This window comes from Gopherus evgoodei, chromosome 2 (genome assembly GCF_007399415.2).
Source record: "Gopherus evgoodei ecotype Sinaloan lineage chromosome 2, rGopEvg1_v1.p, whole genome shotgun sequence".
Lineage (NCBI taxonomy): Eukaryota > Metazoa > Chordata > Testudines > Testudinidae > Gopherus > Gopherus evgoodei.
In genome coordinates this window covers 53,097,464-53,124,837 of record NC_044323.1, presented here as the reverse complement: position 1 = coordinate 53,124,837, position 27,374 = coordinate 53,097,464, and the positions used below count along the sequence as shown (strand labels likewise).

Genomic DNA, 27,374 nt, shown 5'->3' with positions numbered 1-27,374 from the left:
TTTACTTTCAAAAATTAACTTTTAATAGCATTCTTTCCAAATGAGTGCACAATTCTTTTTAAAATCCCACATTATGAAGGCTCTTTCAGAATTTTAAACACAAGTAGTGATATAACTTCATATTCCCCTCAGTTTGCTAACATTTTAAGACAATCGATGTGTCCTAGAAGCATGTCCACATACACTTTGACACATGGAAGTTTTATTTACCATGCTTAATAAACTGAATGCAAACAGATTATATTTGCCACACAATTACAAGAGTAACAGTTACAGTTTCTAAATTACAAAAATAGTTATCACCTATTAGCATCTCTATACATATCTTTAGCAATATGCATTTTCCGTACAATGAACATTAATAGTGGTTAAACTGGTGAAAAATGACTCATTAAAACAAAAGTAAAGGACTAGGTAATTAAGTGGCTTAATTAGTATATAATGTAAAAACTTTAATGTCCAATAGACAACTATGCCAAAACTGTAGGGCTTGTTCACAATCATCAACCATAAGAAATGGCAGTATACTTACTGGTGCACTACCAATACCTAAAGCTGTAACTCAGCATTTTAATCCAATCCAGGGAGTACAATCTGGTATTGACAGAGCCCACACACTGGGGCTTCTCTGCTCTCCACATTTCTTACCAATTAAGAATTGTTCCTGACAAATAATGATGGGTTCTTGATAATCTTAAGTACGCCCAAACAAGAATAGAATTCCATCACCAGTAGAAAAAACAAACAAACAAACAAACAAACAACAAATCACTACAATTCTTTACCGTCAGCATAACCAATTAAATAAATTAGCGTTTAAGGGTTTCCCAAACAAAAAAGTATATGGTGCTTTTGTAATACATCTAGTTGTTACCATTCCAGTGAGCAAGACAGTTCAAGACTGATATAAAAATCATTCTAAATAATGAATACTATTGCCTTTAGACCTCTTAACATACTAAATTCATGTTTTTAACATGCTGAATAAAAAGTCTATTAGTTATTTATTATCCCAACACATTTCTGATTAATAGTTTAAAAGAAGGTAGGTTTCCCCTTCTAGAAAAGGAATATATCTTGAAGTGTTGCCAGATGTGGTATTTTGGATTATTTCTTTCTTAAGTTATGACAAATGTTTACCAAGGGCCTTATCCTGAAAACCTTATTCATGTAACTAACTCTTGCACATTAAGTAGTCTCATTGAAGTTCACAGGAATATACAAACAAGAAATGGGTTACAGGGGCAGGTGCCAAGTTACTGGCAGACAACTTACAAAATGGTTTTTGGTTATAGACGTGTTACATTTTTCAGCTTTTAACGACAACTAAAAAACATTTTGCCTTTAACACTGAACACACCACCTCCAAACACGTCAATTGTTTCACTCTTTCCAAGGACATATTTCAGTTAATCAGCTGGTAGCACTAAGTCCATGATGAAAATGTAAAGCATTGCTGGTAGAGTAGTCTGATCTAGTCACTGTACATTAAAAAACAAAAACAACGTTTTGAATTATACTACTATTTAGCAGATTACTCACTTGGAGAATTTCAAGGACCACTTGTATGAACATCAATCAGTGTGTGTTAAAATAAAGTTGTCAAATGTAACAGCAATGTTAATATTAAGGTCACGCATGCATCAGAAGTGCATTAAAACTGTCAAGCTATACTGCATAGCAAATTGTTACAAGAACACTGACCTCTACATTGCATAATTATTTTAAAAATTGTAATCTTCTATCAAAGAGCCTCCAAATGAGGAAACAAGTTACAAATGTGGTAGAACATCTAGAAGGCATTTTTCTTCCACAATTCATGAGTAATAACATATCATGGGCTCTGTCTTTCAGAACAAAAGTTGCCTTTTGAACTCCTCTACTATGTATTCAGTCTCCAGGGTTTGTAGGATACCTTTTTAAAAAAAAAACAACAAAAATTTTGATAACATCAATGAGTCCTAAGGATAAGAGATCAATCCAGTTAAGAGTAAGTGTATGGGTTATTTTAGCCAAATACATCTAGGATCAGCTGTTACAGTATACATTTATATTAGCCTCCCCTTCCACCCCACATCACAGTTCCAGAGTCAATTCCAAGCTAACATTCCAATGGAAGCAAAATAAGCACCTTAAATTTAAGTTACATACCATCTCCTCAGAGACTCTGTGGCCAAATAAATCAGTATTTTACAAACTAAATTATACATGGATATGCTTCACTATGGACTTAATTAGCAGCTTTTGAGGCTTCCGTGAAAAGAGAACGCTTTCCAACCTACATTTCTTGTACTATTTCAGACCCTGATTCTGCATAAGAACTCACTCATTAGACCCATCATACACTCAGGTAGATCCCTTTTCAGAATCATACCCTTAGCAGTTAAATATTAAGAACGACATTCTTGTCATCTTGAACCAAAAGTTTCTTAGCTGGACTAGCCTAAGGAAAGTAACTAGCTTTTACACTGATGTATTACTACTGACAGCACTGTCCACAGCAAGACAATTTATTAATGGATCATTGTCTCAAAATAGCCAATACTTAAAAAGATTATATAGAAGTAAAGTTAAAGTTACACAAGAGTTTCAGTCTATTTCTGAACCCCCAGTTTTGTTCACAGAATGTTTTGCACTGTACCATTGGCAGGTTCTGGCCTTAAATCTGGCATGGCCAGATCCAGAAATACTATGATTTAGGAAGATCCTGCAGTGGCAAAGTGCTCTAAAAGTAGCAACTTTTACCACACAGTACTCTCTGCTGTTGGCACATGGGTCTGGCCAGAGCCTTTCTATATCCTAGTCATTGGGTGAGAAATCAGCTCTCTTAAACTGTTGGCAGTTAGCTGTTCCACACAAATACTGGTACAAACTTCCCACACAGCCAACCTAGAAGCACCAATCACCAACGCCCACCCCAGACATACTTTGCTATTACCAGCCATAGTCAAAACCTGGGCATTTGCAACTACATGTTTATGTATATAACAGCACTAGGTTATATTAAGTGCAGTATAACTTTTTTGATTCTATTTATTCACCACTTTTTAAGTTTACAACCAATTACCAAAAATAGTTTTTAGAAGGCAAGAAGTAACTTGGTTTTGTAATGCCAGCATTGTGTCTTTTGGTTCAATCAGTGTGACCTGACCAGCACTATTTACAGAAATGTGATGATTTAAAGTCCAATAACACAAAGGGATATAGGCAGGCACACCTTTACACCCATGCAGAACCCTTAGCAGGACCATCACTTACAGCAGCGTAATTTATTTTTTTTTAATTGTGAAGTTTAGCTACATACAACAAAAAATGTTAAGGGGAAAACAAAAAACCAATGAACAACAACAAAATTACGTTTTCAAGCTTTCAGACTATTTCTTAACTGAAAAGTTATCTTTAGAATATAACAACTGCCAATGAATTGGATTCTTATTTTTAATATCCTATATTAGCAAGATGTGGAAACATTAAAGCTGCAGTTCCTGTTTTTTAAAAATACTGTTCATTTCAATTTAACAATCTAATCGCTCAATGGCAAGTATACATTAACCTGTAAAGAATCCAATTTAGAACTAACTAAATCAGGATTCTTTTAACTAAAACTGAAGACCTTATTTGGGTTCAAGTAAAAGAACAAGACACATTAAAGGTAGTCTCGAAAAATCAAAGAAATTTTAAGATTAAATCGAAATTAAATTATGCTCCTCACAAGCTGAAATGCATAAGCACACAGTTCCACGGCCAATTATACCTGGCATGCAGTGACACTGAAGACATTTACTCTGGATTATTTTGTTATCAGAAAGTAGCCATATTTGAGTTCTTGTAGTTTAGTGTTTGAATAGGCACTTGCACTTTTACCAAAAAACATCACAAAAAAAAAAAAAAAAAAGAGTCACTCTCCAATCTCATAATGTGAAGTGTGAGGGCTTAAGAGGATTTCGGCAACTATTGCTTATTCAGTCCATACAGATGTTAAACTACTTGTCAGTGTTAGGTACACATTCTTTATATTTCAAAGCAATTATGATTAGTTATATTTTCAGTTTATACTTAGTTGCCCAAAAGCCATATCTAGACTTACTATGTACACTGTTTAAGTGATTCTGTGTAAACTTGAAAGTGATACACTTGTACTCCAAGCTACTACAACAAAAAATTAAATAAAACTTTATGCATTTTGTATTTTTCATTATCCAATAGAGATATCAACATTTTTGTTTAACTTGATGAATTTTGCAAAGCAGTCATGAATTTGTGTCATATGCATTATTCGTTTTTAAAAATATGAATAATGAACATTTTCTTTAAACTTCCCATCCTAGGGTAGGGGCAGGGAGGAGGTAGAAACAAAAACAAAAGAACAGTAGCCAACTTAACACCAGATTCAAAATTCCACATTCAAGGAAAACAAAAACCTCCATTCAAGTCAATAAGAGTTTTGTTTGTGCTTAAGGAGTGGGAAATAATAAAATCTAAAACAGAATTCCAATACAAAGAAAGCTGTTTTTCCATAAGTTTACTAATGCATCCTCAAGGACTATAAGTTACCACATATATAGACATATCCAGATACTCTAAAGGAAACTGGTGACTTAAATAGAAGCCTTGATCTGTATTATGTTATAGTTTCAGTTCTTAGTATTTAACTTTTAGCTTATATATTTATTCCTCTTACAAAATGTTCCTTAGTGACATTGTTTCATCTATACAGATAAATATATGCACATTGACTTTAAAATTCTTGTAACCACATTGTGCTGCAGGCAATCATTCAAGTTCTCTGTCCGAAAATTTAAGATGCATTTTTTCTAGTGAAACAATTTGATAGAAATATCTACATATCATAACAGTAAAACAGAAAGAGAAACACACTGTTCAACAATTGTGGCTACATACATTTTGCACTTTTCCTTCTCCCACAGATCGTATTATAAGCGAACAGACCTTCAGGTTGCTAAACTTTACACACACACACACACACCCTTTTAAATAGTAGCAAATCTGATCAACAGTTCTACTAAGATGAAGTCTGGCAGCAACAACAGCCATCTTTTTCTTTCTGCATCATCCACTGTGCGGCTTTTATTGTGGAGGTTGAAGTACGTTTAAATATTCTGATTGGCCCAGTTGATAAGTCGTGTTTCCACCACAGTCTACATACTGGTATCTCTCCTGGGATATTTGTTCAGAGTGGCCAAAGTAAGAGGTTGTCACAGTCACTCTTAAATACAGACAAAAAAAAGGAGAGACATTGGTTTGTAAAGGCTACACAAAAGGAATTTGTGAGATGATCAGTATTTTAAAATCAGATATACATTTTCTTCAAAAATTTTATTTAAAACATTTTATATAAATTAAGCAATTTTTATTCCACATTAGTATATTGTGTGTGACTACACTATACTTGGAGAGGATGGTGAAACCAATGGAGTTTACCCCAATATCAATTTAGATCTGATCCATAAAACACACTCCTAGCATATCATTGAGTTTTGTGTTTTAAAAATAGTCATGATGGACTGTATTCAATGTTATACAGACAAACTGGAAAAGCTTGAACTTTGATCTATTTTTTATTATCTGGGTACAAAGGCAAGGTAAATATTTACATCCAAATATTCAACACCTCTGGTCTTCACACCAACACACAAAACTGGCAGTGAGCTTGCAACAGAGATAATATAAGCAGGTGGAGAAGAGGGAAGAGATGGGTAAGAGACAGTTTCAGGCTTAAACTATAAAACCCAGTGAGACTTTTGTAATTATATTTATAAAAAAAAAAAAAAAAAATCCACAACACACCCAACTATAACCCTGCCTGTAAGTGAACATAATTCATTTTAAGGGCTTCCTAAAAAACTAATTTAGCAAATATGACTTATCAGACCAATAGTCCTGGAGACAAAAGGTCTTCAGTCACAGAGCAGATAGAGCACTGGCATTGGCTGTGCAAGTTTCTTCACGCTTCCAGGCTCCATGTTAAGCAAAATCATATTTAAACTGCACACAATTTCTTAAAAGCTGAACCATGCACAGAAATGATGAACTATTAAGTAATTTTTACCATGTATATTCATTTTATATAGAATATATTTTCCCCCATGTTTAAGAACATTGTAAATGAAAAAAATTCAAATACATTGAATGGATACACTAATTACTTTTATGCACAAATACAAGTGATCCGTACTTACTGCATCATGACTACTATGTTATGCACTTTAATAGATGACAAGGTACAGTAATCACTGAAAAAACAAAACCAGAATTAGAGTAATCAAGTAGTAAGATTTAACAAGCTAAAATACAGAACTAAAATTCTAATTGAAAGGATATTTACATGCTCCTTGGTCTTTAAAAAAGCAATAAATATGAAGAACTGCTATTAATGTCAATTAACTACAAAATATTATTAGTCAAAAGTTGCTGCAAATAGAGCATATTGGCATCTTCGCTACACACAAATTTCATTTTAAGTTTACATGCAAAAAGTCATTCTATATAAATGTAGAATTTTTTTCCCCCCTGTTAACTGGTCTTTTTTAAACTGAGGAAAGGGAAAGTCTGTATTGTAAAAAGTGTTTAGTCATAGGCTTGCAATTTAAATTTCAAGCAGGGGATAGAAGGGCTCTGTAACCAATAGTGCAATTTAAATCTTTTAAGATATCAGCAAAGAAAGCACAACAGAAAAGCCTCAACACATCACTAAGGCTACGTTCACACTACAGCTTACGTCAGTATAAGCTATGTCACTCAGGGGTGTGAATAAACTGCTCGCCTGAGCTACATAAGTTACATCAACTTAAGCTCCAGTGTGGACAGAGCTATGTTGGTGGGAGGGCTTTTCCTGCCGATATAGCTATCGCTGCTTGCGGCGGATGCGGTAACTAAGTCAAAGGGAGAGCTCTCTCCCATTGGTTTAGAGCGTCTCCACTAGCAGCGATGCAGCTACACGACTGTAAGCTCTGTAATGTAGCTAGCATAAGATTTCTGCCAGACTCCTGGTGCAAAGTTGCAAGGGAAAGAGTCAACAAAGTTGGCAGGATTTTCTGATTAACTGTGCCCATCTATTTTAAGTCTGGACATTCAGGAATATGAAAAATAATTATGGTAGTAAGATTCCGAGCTAAGTCATATATCTGAATCATTAGACTTGTACATATTCTTTTTAAAAGTGCAGAAAATACAAGTGTTTAAGCATTTGTAAGCTAGGTTCATATTTCACATTATAATTTTTTTTAATTTTTTTCCAAACATACCCAAGACACTAGTTCTCATTGAGTACTATGGCTTAGACCCTGCAATTGGTATCTACAGTTGTATCAAGTTGAAATGTTTTTTTGACTGTGTTTGAATTAAATACAGAAAGCTCATCTGAAAGACGTTAATGGACAAAAGATTCTTCATAGTATGGTAACAAAAATGGCAGTGTTAAATTTTCCCAAACTACAAAATTCAACTGAAATTTCAAACCAAATACATTTCTTTTTTGAAGTTATAAATGAACAAATGCTTATAAATTAAGTGTCTCCTCAATTGCAACCACAGGGATCACCATTGTACTGCCATAGTGACATCCATAGTCCAAATAGAATAAATATAAGGGTTATAATCCTTCATGTTTTGCATCATAAATCAACTCCCAGCCAGACAGTTAGTTAGGAAGAAACTTTTTCTTGGAGCAGATTATTGTAAATTAGCTCATTGCAAGAATTCTTGCACCATTCTCTGAATCATTGGGTACTGGTTAATGCTAGAGACAGGAAATTAAAGTAGATGAAACCAGTGGTCTGATTGACTACAGCAATGCCCATGTTCCTGTCTAACATTCATAAAAAAGCAGTATGTATGTGCTTTACTGCTGTATATTCAGTAATTCCTAATCCAAATATAGCACAAGTACAGCAATGTGGTAAGGTGTTAGTTTTTAGTGGGCACCACTATATAGCATCATTAGTACAATGTTGTAGACACACACATATTTTAAAAGCCAAACACTTACAACATGTAGCTCATTTCATCCTGTATGACTGTGGGCACCATATAATCAATCTGAAAAAAACCCACAACAATAATTCAATGAAATGATCAGAAACACATAAGATCAAATATGGCTCATATCAAAAACATATCCACATTTACCTGCTTCATATCCAGTGGACCAATGTTGGTGATATTGTTTAGCCGTGCCTTCCCAATAACCGTTTTTGAAAACTGAACTTGGGCTGTAATGTTTGCCACTTCAACAGAATAGTAATTGTTGTTTGTTATATTTAGGGTGTTCTGCAAAAAAACAAACAAACAAACAAACAAACAAAAAACTTTAGAATTGCCCATCATGAGTTTCTTGAAAAAGAACCGTTTTGAAAATTGTTGAGTACAAGACATTGAAGTGTCTCATATCAAAATGGAATATGTGTATAAGCTAACTTTTGCTTTATCTAACTCCACATACTTCTCTAAACATATTATCTAACAATTACAGCGTTTCTCAAATGCAGTCACCATGGCCGCATGCAGCCACCAGGGCTTTTCTTGCAGCCACAGCCTCCTGAGCTGTGATGGGGGGATGGGGGTGAGAGGAAGTGGCAAAATAGTGGCCCCTCCCTGTTGTGCCTTGGTGTTGGTGCTGGGGCTGCCAGCAGGGGTTGAGCCCTGCACTCCTCTGGAGACACCTGGGTCACAACACTGGAGGAGGAGCAGGCAGCTGGTGAGTTTCCCACTTTCCCGGGGTGTTTGGGCTAGGCGTTGGGCTTCAGCCCTGGTGTGGTGGGACAGCAGCAGGTTTGGGGCTCCAGCTGCATTGCTTCCGGCTCCATCCCCGGGCCCTGTCCCCCAGCCGTGGGGCTTCGGGAGCTGGCCACAGGGCTTCAGGCTCCAGCCCCTCACTGCCTCCCCCAGCCTTTCACCCACCCTATGGCCCATAATCCCCGCTGCCTCCCCCAACCCCCATCCAGGGTTCAATTTGTCCCCAGGCTTGCCAAGGCTGAGTAAATCTGCTGTGAAAAGTGATACTTTTATGTTAGTTAATATCACTTTTCACAACAGACTTACTAGCTAGCAATAAATAAATTACCATGATTTGGACATTTGCTTTTTTTTTTTTTTTTTTGTTCTTCCTAAAGCTAATCTCATATTTTTTTCCTAAAATACTTGAGCAGCCACCAAAAAACGTGTAGTGAGAACCATGTGTTAAAACACTAGGCAGCATCTGGTGCAGGCAGAGACAGTGGTGTTTTCACAAATGTTAGCTAATATTTTTATTAAATTTCATTTCTTCTAGGATAAACAAGTCTTAAATGGCAAGAATGTGAGTGTTGTAGAAGTATACCCAATTTTCTTTCCTGCACTGTCAGCTCATTAAGTTATGCAGACAGTAATAGGAAATTAATTTCTGTTCACATAAAATTAACCGAGTTTTCATCAAAGATTCCAACTCCAAGAAGATTTGTGAGGGAAAGGAAAACTGAATCTACTTCCCCTGTTCACAGGAGAATGTGTGGATCTGTAATACAGACGCTACATGGGAGCTTTTAGCTATTGTATCCACAGAGTAGCCCCTTCCAGCATGCTGACACCTCTGCATCAAATTATTTGGGGTCATCTCTGTTCACTACTCTATCCAATTCAGCATGCTGGTACTGAACACTTACAATACTTACATTTTAGAAGGCCACATTTTAAGAGATATCCACCTCAACAACTGCAGTTACTCTGTATACTATTTTTAGTGGAGTACAGGTATAGACTTAAGGAAGGGATATCTTTCTTAACAGTAGACCCAAAATCCTGGCACACTCTCCCAGAGCAGATGAGGAAAAATCCCAGTTTCTACTTCTAGGTCTACCTGCAAGACCTCTACTGTTCCTCAAAGATCCAGACCAGATGAAAGTCTGACAGTAAACTGAGGGTAGCAGCCCATGATTATACAAACTGGAGAAGAGAATCTGACCACTCAAACAGTTGTCACTATCTTTATAATCCACATAAAATGCCTGTTGGGGTAAACACTGTCAGAATGCTTACAAATAAATGATACACGTTATGTACCTAGTAAAATCCTATATAATAAAGCATTTTTGCCTGGATCCATATGTTGTGTTTTAAGGGGAAACTATTTACACAAATTTACTGTTCACTTTACCACAATGTTCAGATTGTCTTACCGTAATATTTAGATATATTATGCGCCTACTTGTTTCATAACTGACATATACTGACTTCACTCCAATGTATTCGACATCGATGGAACGAGGAAATAAGAAGAATACAGCCAGACCAGAAAGGAGTAAGCATACTATTACAGAAGCAGTCACATAAAGCTTTCTGGGGGGAAAAAAAACCAAACTGTTAATCTAGTGATATTACCAACAAAGGTGATTGGTTATAAAATTCAAACCACTTCTATCTTACCATTTATTTTCTTTGTAAGTATATAAGCATTCCTATGTAAAATCAAGATATTTAATCCAGTCTGTCTCAAACTTTCACTCTGTTTAAATTCCATTTAAACTGAAAACAATTAAACTGCATATTATGTTTAAGAAAAATCTTGAAGTATAGGTTAATCTTGCTTTCAAGCAGAGTTCAGAGTACAGGGAATGGAAGAAAGGCGGGATTAGCAAGGGAAGCTACCTTGGTGAGGTCAGAACATGTAGGGATAAAGTGAGGAAGGCTAAAAGCCGCATTGAACTGGACCTTGCAAAGGGAATCAAAACCAATAGTAACAGGTTCTACAGCCACATAAATAAGAAGAAAACAAAGAAAGAAGAAGTGGGGCCGCTATACACTGAGGATGGAATGGAGGTTAAGGATAACCTAGGCATGGCCCAATATCTAAATCCGTACTTTGCCTCAGTTTTTAATAAGACGAGTGAGGAATTTAGCAATGATGGAGGGATGATAAACGGGAATGTGGATATGGAGGTGGATATTACCGCATCTGAGGTAGAGGCCAAACTTGAACAGCTTGATGGGACAAAATCGGAGGGCCCGGACAATCTCCATCCGAGGATATTAAAGGAACTGGCGCGTGAAATTGCGAGCCTGTTAGCGAGAATTTTTAAGCAATCGATAAACTCGGGGGTTGTGCCGTACGACTGGAGGATTGCTAACGTAGTCCCTATTTTTAAGAAAGGGAAGAAAAGTGATCCGGGTAATTATAGGCCTGTTAGCTTGACGTCTGTAGTGTGTAAGGTCTTGGAAAAAATTTTAAGGGATAAAGTAGTCAAGGACAGAGAGGTCAATGGTAACTGGAATGAACTGCAACATGGATTTACTAAAGGTAGATCGTGCCAAACCAATCTGATCTCCTTCTTTGAGAAGGTGACGGATTACTTAGATAAAGGAAATGCGGTAGATCTAATTTACCTCGATTTCAGTAAGGCGTTTGACACGGTTCCCTACGGGGAACTGTTAGTTAAATTGGAAAAGATGGGGATGAATATGAAAGTTGTAAGGTGGATAAGGAACTGGTTAAAGAGGAGACTCCAGCGGGTCGTCTTGAAAGGTGAACTGTCAGGCTGGAAGGAGGTTACTAGTAGAGTCCCTCAAGGATCGGTTTTGGGACCGATCTTATTTAACCTTTTTATTACCGACCTTGGCACAAAGAGCGGGAATGTGCTAATAAAGTTTGCGGATGACACGAAGTTGGGGGGTATTGCTAACACGGAGAAGGACAGGGATACTATTCAGGAAGATCTGGACCACCTTGTGAACTGGCGTAAGAGCAATAGGATGAAATACAATAGTGAAAAGTGCAAGGTCATGCACTTAGGGATTAATAATAAGAATTTTAGATATACGTTGGGGACGCATCAGTTGGAAGCGACGGAGGAGGAGAAGGACCTTGGGGTATTGGTCGATAGCAGGATGACTATGAGCCGCCAATGTGATATGGCTGTTAAAAAAGCAAACGCGATTTTAGGATGCATTAGGCGAGGTATTTCCAGCAAGGATAAGGAGGTGTTAGTACCGTTATATAAGGCGCTGGTGAGACCCCATCTGGAATACTGTGTGCAGTTTTGGTGTCCCATGTTCAAGAAGGATGAATTCAAACTGGAACAGGTCCAGAGACGGGCTACTAGGATGATCCGAGGAATGGAAAACCTGCCTTATGAAAGGAGACTCAAAGAGCTTGGCTTGTTTAGCCTGGCCAAAAGAAGGCTGCGGGGGGATATGCTTGCTCTATATAAATATATCAGGGGGGTTAACGTTAGGGAGGGAGAGGAATTATTTAAGTTTAGTACTAATGTAGGCACGAGGACGAATGGGTACAAACTGGATATTAGGAAGTTTAGACTTGAAATTAGACGAAGGTTTCTAACCATTAGGGGAGTGAAGTTTTGGAACAGCCTTCCAAGGAAGTAGTGGGGGCAAAAGACTTATCTGGCTTCAAGACTAAACTTGATAAGTATATGGAGGGGATGTTATGATGGGATAGTTTAATTTGGGCAATTGATCTTGGATTATCACCAGGTAAGTCTGCTCAGTGGTTTGCGGGGAGATGTTGGATGGGATGGGAACTGAGTTACTACAGAGAATTCCTTCTTGGGTGCTGGCAGGTGAGTCTTGCCCACATGCTCAGGGTTTAGCTGATCGCCATATTTGGGGTCGGGAAGGAATTTTCCTCCAGGGCGGATTGGCAGGGGCCCTGGAGGTTTTTCGCCCTCCTCTGCAGCGTGGGGCATGGGTCGCTTGCTAGTGGATTCTCTGCAGTTTGAGGTCTTCAAACCAGTTTTGAGGATTTCAATAACTCAGTCCTGGGTTAGGGGTTGTTATAAAAGTGGAGGGGTAGGGTTCTGTAGCCTGCCTTGTGCAGGAGGTCAGACTAGATAATCATATTGGCCCCTTCTGACCTATGAGTCTATGAGATACGGAAGTAACTGATGTAATTAGTGACTCGAACTTCAACACATATGGATGCTCTGGTCTAAAATTTTTAAACCTAATTCTGGGGCGCAATATATTTAAGAAAAAGACCGCTTACTCAAAAAATACTCTTAATTTGAAATAGAACCACCAGAACTGAGAGAGCAGGCAAATCAAATTCTGATATATTGTAATATATGAGAATGAGGCTCCCATATGCCTTGTAAAACTCCCTGTCTTACAGGAAAAAATATTTTACACTAAAGCTAAATAGCAATGCTACTAGCTTGCTTAGATGTCTGTTTAACTAAGAACTATGACTTTTGGTTTCTTGGAAAAAAATCAAGGCATATGAAATAAAACCTTGTAATACAGCTTTACAAAGCCGCAAATTTGTTCCAAGTTTTGGACAACAAACAAAAAATTCTTCACAACTGACCTACCATTGTACCAAATCCAGAGGATTCTTAACCTCTCAGTATAATCTTCAAGTCCTCACAATTAAAGTTGTAGAATGTGACAATTTTCACATCCCTATAAAAAACGGTATCTTGCCATAATTCAGTATTATAAAATGAGGTCTACTAGCAAATAAATGAGTAAATTAATAAAAGCTATGGCATCAGTAAAACACATTAGGTATTGGAAATCAGAACTTGGGGCTGGTTTAGCAGAGAAATGACAAACCTAAAATAAAGAATTATAAAAATCTCTGTATCCACTAATATTTCCATGCACTTGTTAATAATTGCTATTATTGTTAACATTATACTGTTGCCAAATTAAGTATTGTAGGATTTCTAATGTCTGCTAGACATGAAAATAAAAGTCTATTACACAAAAATCTAAAATCTTTTGATGACTATCATAAAATACATCATAAATCACTAAGGTTCAACTGTTTTAACACATAGGCAGATCTATTAAATTTAATACAGAGAAAGCAGCAATGAAAAGGGCTAGACCAGAGTAACGAGTTTACTGATCCTTGACACTGATGACCAAGAAACCATCCAAAGAAATATACAACAGTTGACTTATTTGACAACATGGGCCAAATTCACTGCTGATGTGACAGTCAAGTTGTGTCTTCTTACGTCAGCAATGAATTTGGCCTTTTGCCTTCAGGTTAAAAGCTACTTTGCCATTGGTCTAGAGTAAAGGCTACTGGATTCTCAAGCAATGTACAGCCACAGTCTTCTAAAATATTAATCATTTGATATAACTATAGCCCAAAAGATATTGTACTGCATTATGCACTGTGCTACAAAATAACTTCTTAGAAAACAGGTGTGTGCTACCCTGAACCTCTTTTGTTAATATTTTGAGAGTTACGGTTAGTTTTGTTAAGGAATATTGTTTGGAGATAGTGAGCCCAAGAAAAGATCACTTATGTTTCTTCTTTAGAGAGGAAAAAAAACCCACCACCTATATTCTGATGTTAAATGTGATGCAATTTATCAGCAAAAGAAAAGTTCATTTCATACATTCATATTCTTACTGTAACTTACGTTCTTCTTGGCCTTAGCCTCTGATCACTGTATGGAATCAGTGCCACAAGCTGGTTTTCCTGCCCTACAAATATACAACAACAGTTTTCAGAAATATCTTTAGGTGGACTTACCTATCTCTAAACAAAAACAGTTCAAACAGCATTTTCCAGCAGACTTTAATGGAACCTCATGATGGATTTTTGTTTTTAATAAAAAGACACAGTAATTAAAACTACATTTTGGAAAGTGTCCTTAGGTATGGAACATCTCTTCACAGACTACACAAAAATTCTTTCAATTCCCCAGAGATTGTTCTGCTACGGGTGTATTAAGGGACATATGCCTCTCTCAGAAGAAAGGTTAAGAAGCAATTTTTTGACAGGGCAGTGAAAGGAAATACTTGTTTCTCTGGAAGACAAGTATTTGTATTGCATTAGCCACCAAAAGCACCAAACAGAACCAGGGGCCCATTACACTAGATGTTGTATGAACACATGGGAATACACAGTCCCTCCACCAAAGAGTTTCCAATTCATTCATTTCTGACCTCTGTTCCCCTCTTATGATTCAACAATTGAATTTTTTAATATTGTAAGCACCCTGGAGCAAAGACCAGTTTGTAATGCACTATGCACACCTTTGATGCATAGGAAGTGAATAATCCTCAATGAGTGAAAATTAACAATCTGAACAGTATGGCGGCAAAAGAAAAAGAACAAATCACTAATACCAAAACCAAGCTTGCAAGAACAAGAACGAGTGTTATTTGGGGCAAACCTGTAATGTCAGGAACAAGAATTTTGCTCACAATATCCTCAGTTGCAAAGACCACCTGAAAGTTTACCAAGACACGCTCTAGGTATCAATAAATTATTCCTGCGGCAGTGAGCTGAATATCTATGAAAGCTCCGTTAACTATTATCACACGTGATACACTTATAAACACTTCAGAGGAAAAAACTCCAATGTGTAGCTAATATGACAGACAGAAAAAATGAAGAGAGAGATGAAGATTACTTATGATTGTTTGTGTCTGAAGAGGATATACAGGATTATCATTGGGGGTCTGAGCCCAGAGCTACCTTGGGGTATGTCTACACTGCAATTAGACATTCATGGCTGGCCTGTGCTAACTGACTTAGGCTCGCAGGGCTCTGGCTAAGGGACTGTTCAACTGTAGCACAGACGTGTGGGGTTGAGCAGGAGCCTGGGCTCAAGGACCCTGTGAGATGGGAGGATACATCTACAAAGAGACTCGCAGCAGTGAGTCTCAGAGCCAGGCACTTGACTCGGGTCTCACGTTATGGGACTAAAAATAGCAGTATCAACATTCTCAGGCTGGAACCCAGGTTCGGAGATTCATCTCGTTCACTGGGTCTCCTTTCCCCACCCCCAGCGTACACATTCCCTCAGAGGGCTAAACAGTCTAAGAGCTGCGGGAATTTTCCATACAATTCCTACTAAAGAAAAAGACCTATGGGTTAGTAATTTGTGCACGTGGTATTCTTTCCCCTAAAAAATACAAGTCCAAATAAATGAAACAAATGACAAAGTTTGAAAGTACAAGCAGGACCTGCATAGAAGAGAAGTTGAAAGTATGCAGGTTATTTAAATGTGCAAGTTGTACAAGAAGCAGGAGAGGAGATAAGGTAGATGTAGCAACACAGCATGTGACAACCGTTGGGTTAAAGTGTGGCACCTAATCACAGATATCTAAATATTAAATTGCACCATTCAGCTCAAACATAGCTTTTGCGATACGGTATTGTGGAGGTTAAAATAAGTTAAAAACACACTGGTTTCCTGTCCACATCAACAGATTTCTACATTTTTCTTACGAGCCCACAGTCCCTTCTCTGCACAGTTTTCAGTTGTAGATAGACTAATGACTGGGGAAACAACAAAAATAAAGCCACACAAAGTTTCCTCAGAGTGCAAAAATCTTTGTGTTTGCAATACAAGAAGAGTTAGAAACATGGTAAGAGGTTTGAGAAATTCTGGAATATTTGTTCTTGTTTGAAAGAAACTGAAAAAAATATGAAAAATAATCATGTGATTGTTTAAATATATTCTTCAAAAACTTTGCAAAAAATATTGTAGTGCTACTTTTATTTTTACTCTGTGCATTGTGTTGAACAGCTGGATTTGGCAAAAAGACAAGAAAAATGCCATATGATTGCTACAGTTTAACAAAAGCATGAATCCAAGTAAACTGTAATTCCAATTGGGCAATATAGTCTCAAATATTCACAATTGTTACTTAAATTGAAATCTCATTTTATAGTGCACTGAATTTATCTTAAAAATACCAGTTCACTCTATTAGCCAGTTCTAATGAAAATATTTTATTGCAGACTTTAATTAGCTCACTTTTTTAGTGTTTAGTATGAGACATGCGTATCGAATAAATGCTTAAATAAGTCACCCTAATGTAAAAATTGAATAAAAAAATTGTATGTTTAACAATTTTCTATTTTGATTTACTAAACATTAACTCTAACATTAGAAAGATCTGCAACTTAAGTGTTACCTATTATCATAACACCTAGTATTACCATAACAGGAAAAATTAAAAACATTTCTATTTAATTTGATTACTTGAAATATTTGATAGCTCTTTGTACAGGTCTTTCACATGGCAACAGGAGAGAAAAAAATATGGTTGTAAAACTACAAAAACAGAAGGACTCAGGGCAGATGTGATGCCTAATGATACAAAATCCATTAGGTTTATGTAAGCAACTACACTGATACTGATATTAATTGGAAATTACATGATCTTAAATTTGTTGCTATTTTTTAAAAAAAAAATTTTTTCAAATGGTTTTGGTGCCTTTCCTCCCAGAAGATTCTGAAATGCTTTACAACCTGTACTTGAACAAGGACTTTAAACCTGTACTGAAATCTCTCTCTCTGGAGTAGAATGTGGCAGCCATTCTATGCCAAAACAACATTTTACTCCTGGGGGAATTCTGCACCAAAAAATTAAAAAATTTGTGCACAGTATTTTAAAATTTTGCATATTTTGTCAAAACACCACAATATAATCATGCCAGCTTCAATTATTTTGGTAATTTATTTCTAAATATCTCTCAGCAGGTATGCCTGCATCAATACAGATCCCGCCCCCTCCTCCCTAAAAATTCTGGTAATTTTTTTTTTTGGACAAAGATTCCTTACTAGGAATAGAGAACTTAATTAATATAGAAGTTAATTAATACATAAGTTTGAGTAATTAATTTAAACTACAATACAGAACTGTATTTCTTGCACCTGTCAGAATCACTGCAAAGGCTTGGATGAGTCGGGGTAATGGAAGAGCTGAGAGAGAGGGAAGGAGCCTAGAGTGACCTGGAGGGTTGTTGGTTGTGGGTGGGAGAAGTATGGAACAGGTTTTTTGGGGGGTTGGGGCTGAATTGTTAGGGAGTTGGGGAGCCTCCCCCATGTAGATGCAGGCTGACCCCAAGTCTCTCCCTTACAGTCAAACGTATCTGCCCCTGTTCCCGCATCCCCAGCCCCAGGGGTTTCTGCAGCCTCCTCCCCCATCCTCATATATTCCAGCAGCCCCCCTCTCCAGTCCCCAATGGGCCTTGCACCCCAACTCACATTCAGCCCCTGGCTCAATGCTATCACCCCACTAGCTTTGAGCCCATGCCCCAGTCTGCCCCACACACACACCCCCGAGCCATTCTGAACACCAGCCTGTGACCCACCTAGCAGACCTGTGTCCACTCTGTCCTAACTTGGCTCCGCACGCACAGTACTCTGATGAACTTCTACTCCTGGGGGAACTCTGCCCCACTGTGCACTCATAGAATTTCTCCCCTGCCCGCCCACCGACCCCTCATCCCCAAAATTATATTATGACTCAGAAGTGCTGCAGTTCTGCCTTTTGCCCACCATCAGTAGTTGGCTGTGTTCATGCAGCTGGCTGTTCTGGTGCCACAGCAGCCTCTGGTGGGAAAAAGGTAAAACTGCAGCACTTCTGGGGAAGAATGTATTTTCTGCAGCAAAAAAGTTCTGTGGGACACATGAATTCTGCACATGCACAGTGGTGCAGAATTCCCTCAGGAGTAACATTTTTATGAGGGGAAATGATGACTAATTTGTCAAATTAAAGATGCAAGAGTAATTTTAGGAAGACTATACTTTGCCAAAATAGAATTTGATCAAAATGGGGCTAGTACACCTAAGGCTATGTCTTCTATAGGCAAAAAGATGAGCTAACAGATGGCAATATGCTAGTGATGATAAGGAAGTTATAGTTTTCACACATATTAGAAGGTCAGGATAAATCCTAAAGGGAGCATGTAAAACTACAACTTCCTGGTCTTCACCAGGATTGTACCTCCTGTTACCTAACACACAGTAAGAACTCTAGTGTTGTCAGAAAAGTCTATTTCAGTAACTCCTCACTTAACATTGTAATTATGGTCCTGAAAAATGCAACTTTAAGTAAAACAATGTTAAACAAATCCAATTGTCCCATAAGTTTTAATGTAAATACAGGGGGTTAGGTTCCAAGGAAACATTTTTGGGGCAGACAAAAGGCATTATACTGTATACTGTACAGTACTGTATTGTGGTTGGGAAGTGCCCCTGGCTTACCCCACACAGGCACAGCCCGCTGCAGGCAAGGACATTAGGAAGCACTTTTGCAGCACCAGTTTCCCCAGAGAACAGGCTTGAATTTTGCCAGAAATGCTCCAGGCCCACCTCTTCCCACCCCCACTCCACCTCCTCTCAGGAGCATACCACATCCCTCTCCCTCCCTCCCCAAAGTCCTAAGGGAAGGACTGGGAGGGAGGGGAAGGAGGCAGAAAAGCGGAACTTGTGCAATGCTCCCTTGTAAGATTCCGTGGAAGAGCAGCAACTTTACAAGGAGGCAGCCAAACAATGTTATAAAGGAGCATTGCACAACTTTAAACGAGCATATTCCCTAATTGAGCAGGGGCATAACACTGAAACAACGTTAAGTGGGACAACGTTAAATGATGAGTTACTGTACTGAAGAGATGGATTTTGATTTGACATGGGCATCTACTAGTTGTTTGACCAGGCTAACCATAATCAGTTTTAGGACTGAGGCTGAACATTTGCAAATGAAATTTGTAAAATACACCATAATGAAGGGCACAGCTTAAAACTAATTTGTGATAGATCTAGATAATACTTAGCACTTTAAAAAGTGTTTCTATTTTCAAAGCAGTGTACACTAGGTACTTAAAAGTGCATGAATATTTTTTAAACCAGAATGCTGAATGTCAACAGCACTAGGTATTGGACTTTGCCCATATTCTCACATTACTTACTAGCTAGCAAGAAATTCTCCAAGGAATGTCAGGTAGCAAGGATAACACCACCAGATGATGAAGTCCCATTAACTATTTCACCCTCCTGATCACAAATACCTTTGAGGACCTTTGCAGGAATACTGTCAAGAGCACCAACATGCACAGACAAGGGCATCCTCTTTTAAGAAAAGTATAAGTAACAAGGGACATCCAACAATGCAGTCACAGGATAAAAACATTTCATGTCCAGAAACAGACAACCTATTTAAACAGATTTTCCCAAACCACAACTGATGTTTACTATTCAATGCATGCAAAATGCATGGCTTTCAAAAAAACCTCTTCTTGTAGTATGCACAATACACAAAAGTATGACAGCCTGCAGAGAGCTGAATCCCTCAATTATGATTTAAAAAAAAAATACGTGTCTTGAGAATGATTGATGCTACTACTTAAAGAGGTCCAACAGAATAAAGGCACAAAAGACTGCTTTTTAAAAGAGAAAGACAATGAGAAATAAAGCTTTTAACACAAGATGCAAAGGACATCTAAAAGGAAAACACTATAGCTGCTAATGTGCCATATATACTTGTTCATAAGCTGAATTTTTAATAAAAAAGGGAAGCACCAGAGAAGGGGTATATGAACGGGTAGGGAGAGGTGGGACACAACCCCTTCCCCCAACAGAGGGAGCATGGAGAAGCAGCACAGCCAGAAGGGAAGAGGCGGGGCCAGAGTGTGTCTGCTTCTGGCCACGCTACTCTCCCCCCAGCCTCCGAAGCAGCTGCAGGCTGTGGCCGTGCCGCCCGGCCACGGCCAGCAGGAGCAGGCTGCGGCCATGCCAGACACATCCTCCCCAGATAAGGTGGGAAGGGATGGAATGGGGAGAATGTGGGGGGCCCCAGGGTGGGGTCATGTGTGGTTGGTCACAGGGGTTATTCCCCGATCCCCAGCTTCTCCCCCCAAAAAATTTCCCCACCAGTTGCTGTCCTGACCAGTCAGAGTAAGCAACTTGCATGCTGGAACACTTTGTTTACTTAGGTTTACCTCCGTGCCTGTGGACGCTCGAAGTAAACAAACCATCTAAGCCTGCCAGCAGCTTAGCCTCATGGCCCGGGAGCCAAAGTTTGCTGACTCCTGAATTATAGGGTCGGCTTATGAACGGATCATAAAAATTTTCCATTTTTACTTATCCATCTTGGGAGGTGGGTGGGGAGGTGGTTGGCTTATAAACGAACCGGCTTATGATCGAGATATGCAGTAATTCGTTTCCATAAAAGCAATTTTTCATAAGTATTTGTAAGCCATTTTACGAGGTGTAATAATTAAAAGGTACAGATTGTCAAAGCAAGAATTACACCAGATTCTCTGTACCCTAGTTCCTGACCATATTAAACCTACCCTTGTCTAAATTTCTCCATCTAAAAAATGGGAACTACACACTACTTACCAGTTATAAAGAGCTTTGATATATCTTTTGACAAAAAGTTATTATATAAAACTGAAAAGTTAGAATTGTAAAATATGTATTATGAAGTACAAGCTTACACATCAATCATCAAAACTGTTACCTCACAAAACGAGTCTGACCATTTTTGTTAAACAGAATGCATACTGAAAGCATTTAACAGAAAAGACAACTAGAAGACCATATACTTAATGGACAGTTAAAATTCTGAATTGACTCATGTTTTAAAAATAAAGTTTAGCAAGAACATTATTAAATATTTTTAAGGGTGCAGGCTCTGATTACCACAGTATATATTCAAGTGAGAGACCTCATAAAATGTGTCTCTGTATAACTGCCTAGTCATTTCAATATAGTTAAGGGATAAAATACCTAGATACAAGAGTTAAGAGCACATATGCACAAGCAAATCAAGGTTAAAGTCTTGCACTGATTTTCTCCGATACAAATACTAAAAAGGTAATTTATAAAATGTTGATTCATTACACTCCATCTGACTGTCTTCCTGTGGTACAGGAATAGAAGAGAAAAAACAAATTTCAGTTACAGAATTGTAGCTATTGGATGCAGGGTATTAGCTTCATTTACAAGGAAATAGATTAAAATTAAGCATATAACACCTACCACGTGGAATTCTCCCTGTTCCCTGGCATGTGGGACAAGTGACACTGTCTCTTCCTGTAAATTCCACATATGGGAACTGTGACACATCCCCACTCCTTCCATCTTCACTATGGGATTCAGAGTGAACTAATCCATTCCTCATGTTTTCAGATGCTGTACCTCCATCATAGCCATCTTCCTTACACGTATGTAAAGGCAGGTGAGAAAAGGATTTCCCCATGTCTGATGGTAGAGAGAGTTAGAAGTATGTTTTAGGAAAAACACTCAAAAATGGTTTACTGTCTTATGCAAAACCCAAGAGGCACTATTAATACTGCAGTGCTTAGGCATGAAAAGAACCCAATCCATTTGGAATTCATAATACAATGAAGTCAGAATAAAACAAGATGCAACCTGAAATTAAACAATTGACAATTAACAGAGTTCATTCACTTTGAAGCTCTACAGCGGAGAAGTCAAATATATAACTTGCAGGATCCATCCAGCTTTACAATTATATTTATATGGCACACAACATTCAGATTGCCCAAAATCACAGTATTTGTTTTTGCTTTTTAAGTAATATTTGCAACCAGGAGCGCTAAAAGGAAAAGAAAGTTTCCAAATATGAACTGAGCATAACTGTTACAGTCATGTCTGCTTGAGTCTGCAAATAGCCCATAACAATGACTGAGAAGTGTGAATTCCCGCAGACCCTATTATCCTAAATGGACATCAACTCTAAAATTCAGTTATAACATTTCAGCAACAACATTATTTCAGTGCTGATCATTTTAGCAAAAAGAACAAGGAAGGAAGTGAAGCCAAGCCCCCAGGGAGGTGGGATTTAGGAGTTGCTGCAGGGGAAGAACTGTAAAGGGAACAACAAAAGGAGACAGAAGAGAAAGATATAGGCAAGGAAAGATGAGAAAACAATGGCAGAGACAGAAATTATGACAAAGGGGAGAAGAGCTTCCAGTTGAGCACTGCTGAATAATAAAGTACTAAATAAATACCTAAAAGTTTAGTTTTCACATACAGGCTGAAAAGGATTTCTATCCAAATATCCACTGACATCAGTGTGGGACGGTGTAGATTGAGGGGGAATATGGAGTCCTAAATTTATACCCCAACCCACAGAAAACCAAGTGTGGAATTTGGCCCTTTACAAATCAGCTTCACACCCTTAATCTACAGCAGGGGTAGGCAACCTATAGCATGGGTGCTGAAGGCGGCACGCGAGCTGGTTTTCAGTGGCACTCACACTGCCCGGGGCCTGGCCGCCAGTCCGGGGGGCTCTGCATTTTAATTTAACTTTAAATGAAGCTTCTTAAACATTTTAAAAGCCTTATTTACTTTACATGCAACAATAGTTTAGTTATATATTACAGACTTATAGAAAGAGACCTTCTAAAAACGTTAAAAATGTATTACTGGCACGTGAAATCTTAAATTAGAGTGAATAAATGAAGATTTGGCACACCACTTCTGAAAGGTTGCCGACCCCGATCTATAGTCTTTTACTCAGCCTGCTTTTCAAATCAGCACATCAACAGCTGAAACCCTAATTTTGACCAACTTTAACATTTGTATGACTGGGTGGACCATGTCATCCACATTATAAATTACTTACTTTAAAAATACTTCTAATTAACCTTTTTAAAAAAAACAAACCAAAAAACAGCTTTAAAAAAACCTTCAAATAAAATGTTGAGCCCTCTATCTGTAGCAATGCATAACAAAGCTGTATTCTAAGCCTGAAAAATTCACTAACCAGGGGCAACTAGGGAACTTTGCTTGAAGACACAGGAGCCAAAGACATTAATTTCTACAGAATTTAATATTTCATTTATTATATAAATGTTTAGTCATTATTACAACAATGGCTCTAAATAAGTTTCCATATATAAAGACAGTGTTAATGCCCCAACTGCTGCTCCTAACTTTCTAATGAGGAAGTAGATTGAAATGGAAAGCTGTCCCTGGAACCCTACAGCCACAGTGAAACTGACAAGAATTGTGTCATTTGCACTCTTACATTGGTCAGGAATCCTATAAGTAGCTGAGATACACAAGGGACATGTTCAAGGGAGATGGAGGATACAAAAACAGAGGTCAGGAGACAGGTCGAGTGCTAGGGGACTCGCTAACCTTGCAAATACCAGGTAACAGTGAAATGGGAAGAGTAATGAAGGCACTCCACTTCCCTCTTGCATCAATCAGGAGGCTGAAGATTTGAGGGAAGGGAAACGCAAATGAACTTCAAATTTCTCACAGTTTAGGGATAAGGGGGTTTTCAAGTTTCACACACTTATAAAACAGAGGCAGATACATATATTATGGATTTATCCATCCCTCCACCTCACACCCCACCTATCACAGTACAGGGAAGATAACTGATGAGCAAGGAGAGGGGTAAAGGGGCATGGACTTCTTGCCAGTACATTAGCCTCAGCCCTTCCTGGTGTCCCCTACTTTCTGTACCAACCTCTAACTGGAATAACCCTCTAAATAGTGGGTGTATGGCTATGCTCCAGGCTAAACAGTAGGAACATTATGACTGCAGAAAAATGACTCCAAGGTGAAATATTTTGCAAGTGTCTGTACCTTTCTAGTAGTCAGATCATATAACCTACCACTATCATTCTTTAATAAAAGGTAGCACACCAACTACCATGACTTAGATTACAGTCTTTCAGATTCTGAAAAACTCACTGATGTGAAGCTTGATCCTGCATGCATTATACAGACAAAGCTCCCACTGAACGGAAAGGGAATTTTGCCTTAGTGGGAACTGCAGGATCATGCCATTAGTTTCCACTATGGTACTAGAGAAAAGAAATCTAAAATATAAAGGAACCCCATTCCTGCAGTTGTACAATAAGGTGTCCCATACAGAGAAAGTAGTACTTTAAGAACTTGCATGCATTCCTTCTGTATGGACTTCTCAGATTATTAAAAAGATATTATTCCAATAGGTGGGATAACCAACTAGAAAGGATAGAAAAAGGTCAGAAGTTCCTTACCCTGATGTCTTACTGATGGTCCCAGCAGCATTACTGCATCAGAGATGGGTGAACACAGACATTTGCTTGAATTAAAAATCATGAATTTGTGTCGATATTCATGACCCATTTTGTTGGTTTTAGCAAGTACTCATACAAGCCAAGTTTTAGTCGCAAGAAAATTCATGATATGGAAACCTACTCATATGGATATTCTTGCAACCATTTTGAATGCGCTTTGTGGATCTGGGCATGCTAATAATGGAGCTGAAATACCATACAACTCAGATGACTAAAAACACAACACATTGTAAATAGAAAGTATACACAGCACAAGCGGCAGCAAGCATTTTGTGAACAATTTATAGGCTGAAATATGTTAACACAAGCTATTTAAATAATGAACAAATTTACAATAATTGGAATTTGTCAGCAAAAACAGAAATAGTTTCTAATTTACTAAATTATTCACTGAGTACACAAGATGGCTCTGCCCCTCTGTTGTCATTAGTCCACTTAGAGCGTTTATGATTCTGCCACAGCCTTGGAGCTATGGAGCCTGAGTTCTTTACTTCACGCAATAGTGGTTATTGCCCCCTCTCAGAGCAGGTAGACAGACACACTAGCACTGTTGGAGGCACTGCGCTAAAAATAGCAGCGTGGACTTTGCAACATGTGCAGCAGACGGGGCCAGTCACCTGCACTCAAACCTGTGCCACAATGTCCAAACTTATTTTTTAGCATGCTAGCTCAGTCAGAGCAAGTGCGAGTCTCTCTACCTATGCTGGAAGGCACACTCTCTAGGTAGACATACCCAGGGAATCATACTTTTAGATCCAGAGGTCGTGGATTCAATCCCAGCAACTGTTATGCTACAACTGCAATTAACTCGTCCAGCTACACTGCTAGAAGATTCAAATGCCAACTCTAATTGAAAACTACCATTTCATCTAACAAATATTTTATACCTCAAATCTATAAACGTCAATTCTGAATACCCCCCAATACAATACCCCAATACAATGGGATTTTAAAACCATAACATTTTGTAGAAGAGAATACAGAAAAAAAGCAATTAGGGAAGCTGCCTGACCTCAAAACCATATAACAAACCAGTGTCCGAGCCAAGATTGCAATATAGGAATTCCTGGCTTCTAATCCTGTAGTCAATTCCTTAGACATAATACTTCTCAGTACTACACTACCGCCTATATCAGCATAGTTTGTGTCACGAAGAGGCATGAATAAACCACTTGCTTAGTGACATAAATTACACTGACCTAAGTGTTCATATGCACAGCACTATGTCAGTGGAAGAGCTTCTCCAGCCAACATACTTTATGCCGCTCACAGAGGCATTTTTTAATGTCTTCACCGGCAGCGCCACTGTACTTTTTTATATATATATATATATATGGCCTAAATGGATGCAACTTTTCTTTTAAAAGACAGATCAAAGGTGGAGTTCTTATTACACAAAATTAAAATGCAACTCCACAAATGCAAACAAAATGACAATACCATTTTATTGCAGTTGCCTGCTCTATCAGCTGAGGATTAGTCATTAGTATTACAAACTCTCTCAGGAGACATAAGAGAGAAGAGGTAAAGAGACATGACTTGGTATTTACAAGTCTGTTCAGCCTGGGAAGGCCTGGCTAATGATGTGCAATATACAAGCTTTTAACAAGCTCTTTGTCAAATCCCAGCCTTCAGCTATCCGCTGAGTACACAACAAAAAGCGTTTCAAGAAAACACTTGAAACTTGGGACCTTGAGACTCATGTATTGTGTGGACAAAACAGAGAGAAACACCCCTCAGTGAAGCCAGGTGTGGTTACATTCGAATCCCACAACCCTGTCACCCACAGGAAAGGGAATAGGGAAGCAGAAGCTTTAATTTCACCAGAGACCTAAATAATCAGCTGTTAGAGACCTCCCCACAAAACACACATACCAAAACAACAGCATGACAAAACCATGCCCTTGGCCACCCATCCCAGCTAAGCACACAACCTCGGTCCTGGGCCCCAGGTCCCACCTCAGCACGCAACTCCTCCCCGCCCCCCACGACAACCCCGCTCCGGGGCCGCAGGTCCCACCTCACCACACACACACACACACACACACACTCTCCCCTAGGCCACCCATCCAATCACACACCTCCCCCTGCCTCCCCACGGCAACACAGCTCCTGGGCCGCAAATCCACTCTCAACACACACACGGACAACACTGCTCCTGAGCCCCCCGTCCCACCTCAGCACACAACTACCCCCGCCAGACACACACACACCCCACTGATCTGGGGCCCCGGCCGGCACTCCGTGACACCGGCCGGCACTCCGTGACGCCGGCCCCCCAGACCCCTTCCCACCGCCCAGGCCACACCAGGGTGACACGGCCAGGCCGCTCCGCACCGCTAGGCCCCCCGCCCCGCCGCGATGCCCGGCGTCCCCTCGGCAGCACCGACGGCCGCCGCCCCAGCTCGGCGCCCTCTCACCTGCGCGGCCGGGCTCGGCTGCTCGCTCGAGACAACTGGGCTGCGTGCGCGGCAGGGCCCGGCTCCCGGCGGCGGGTGAAACAACAGACACCGAGCTCCGGAGCCCGGATCCTTCAGCGAGCGCAGTACGCAGG

General features: G+C 38.9%; 1 protein-coding gene across 1 annotated transcript; it reads right to left on the bottom strand.

The window, feature by feature from the left end:
* TMEM106B (transmembrane protein 106B) lies at positions 1-27,374 on the bottom strand. The gene is made up of 8 exons (XM_030550677.1): positions 27,241-27,374; positions 21,756-21,977; positions 14,388-14,451; positions 10,173-10,332; positions 8,149-8,289; positions 8,009-8,058; positions 6,201-6,254; positions 1-5,227 (listed from the first exon to the last, which is right to left on the bottom strand). Exons 2-8 carry the CDS (start codon positions 21,973-21,975, stop codon positions 5,089-5,091), a joined length of 828 nt encoding a protein of 275 aa, XP_030406537.1. The 5' UTR covers positions 21,976-21,977; positions 27,241-27,374; the 3' UTR covers positions 1-5,088.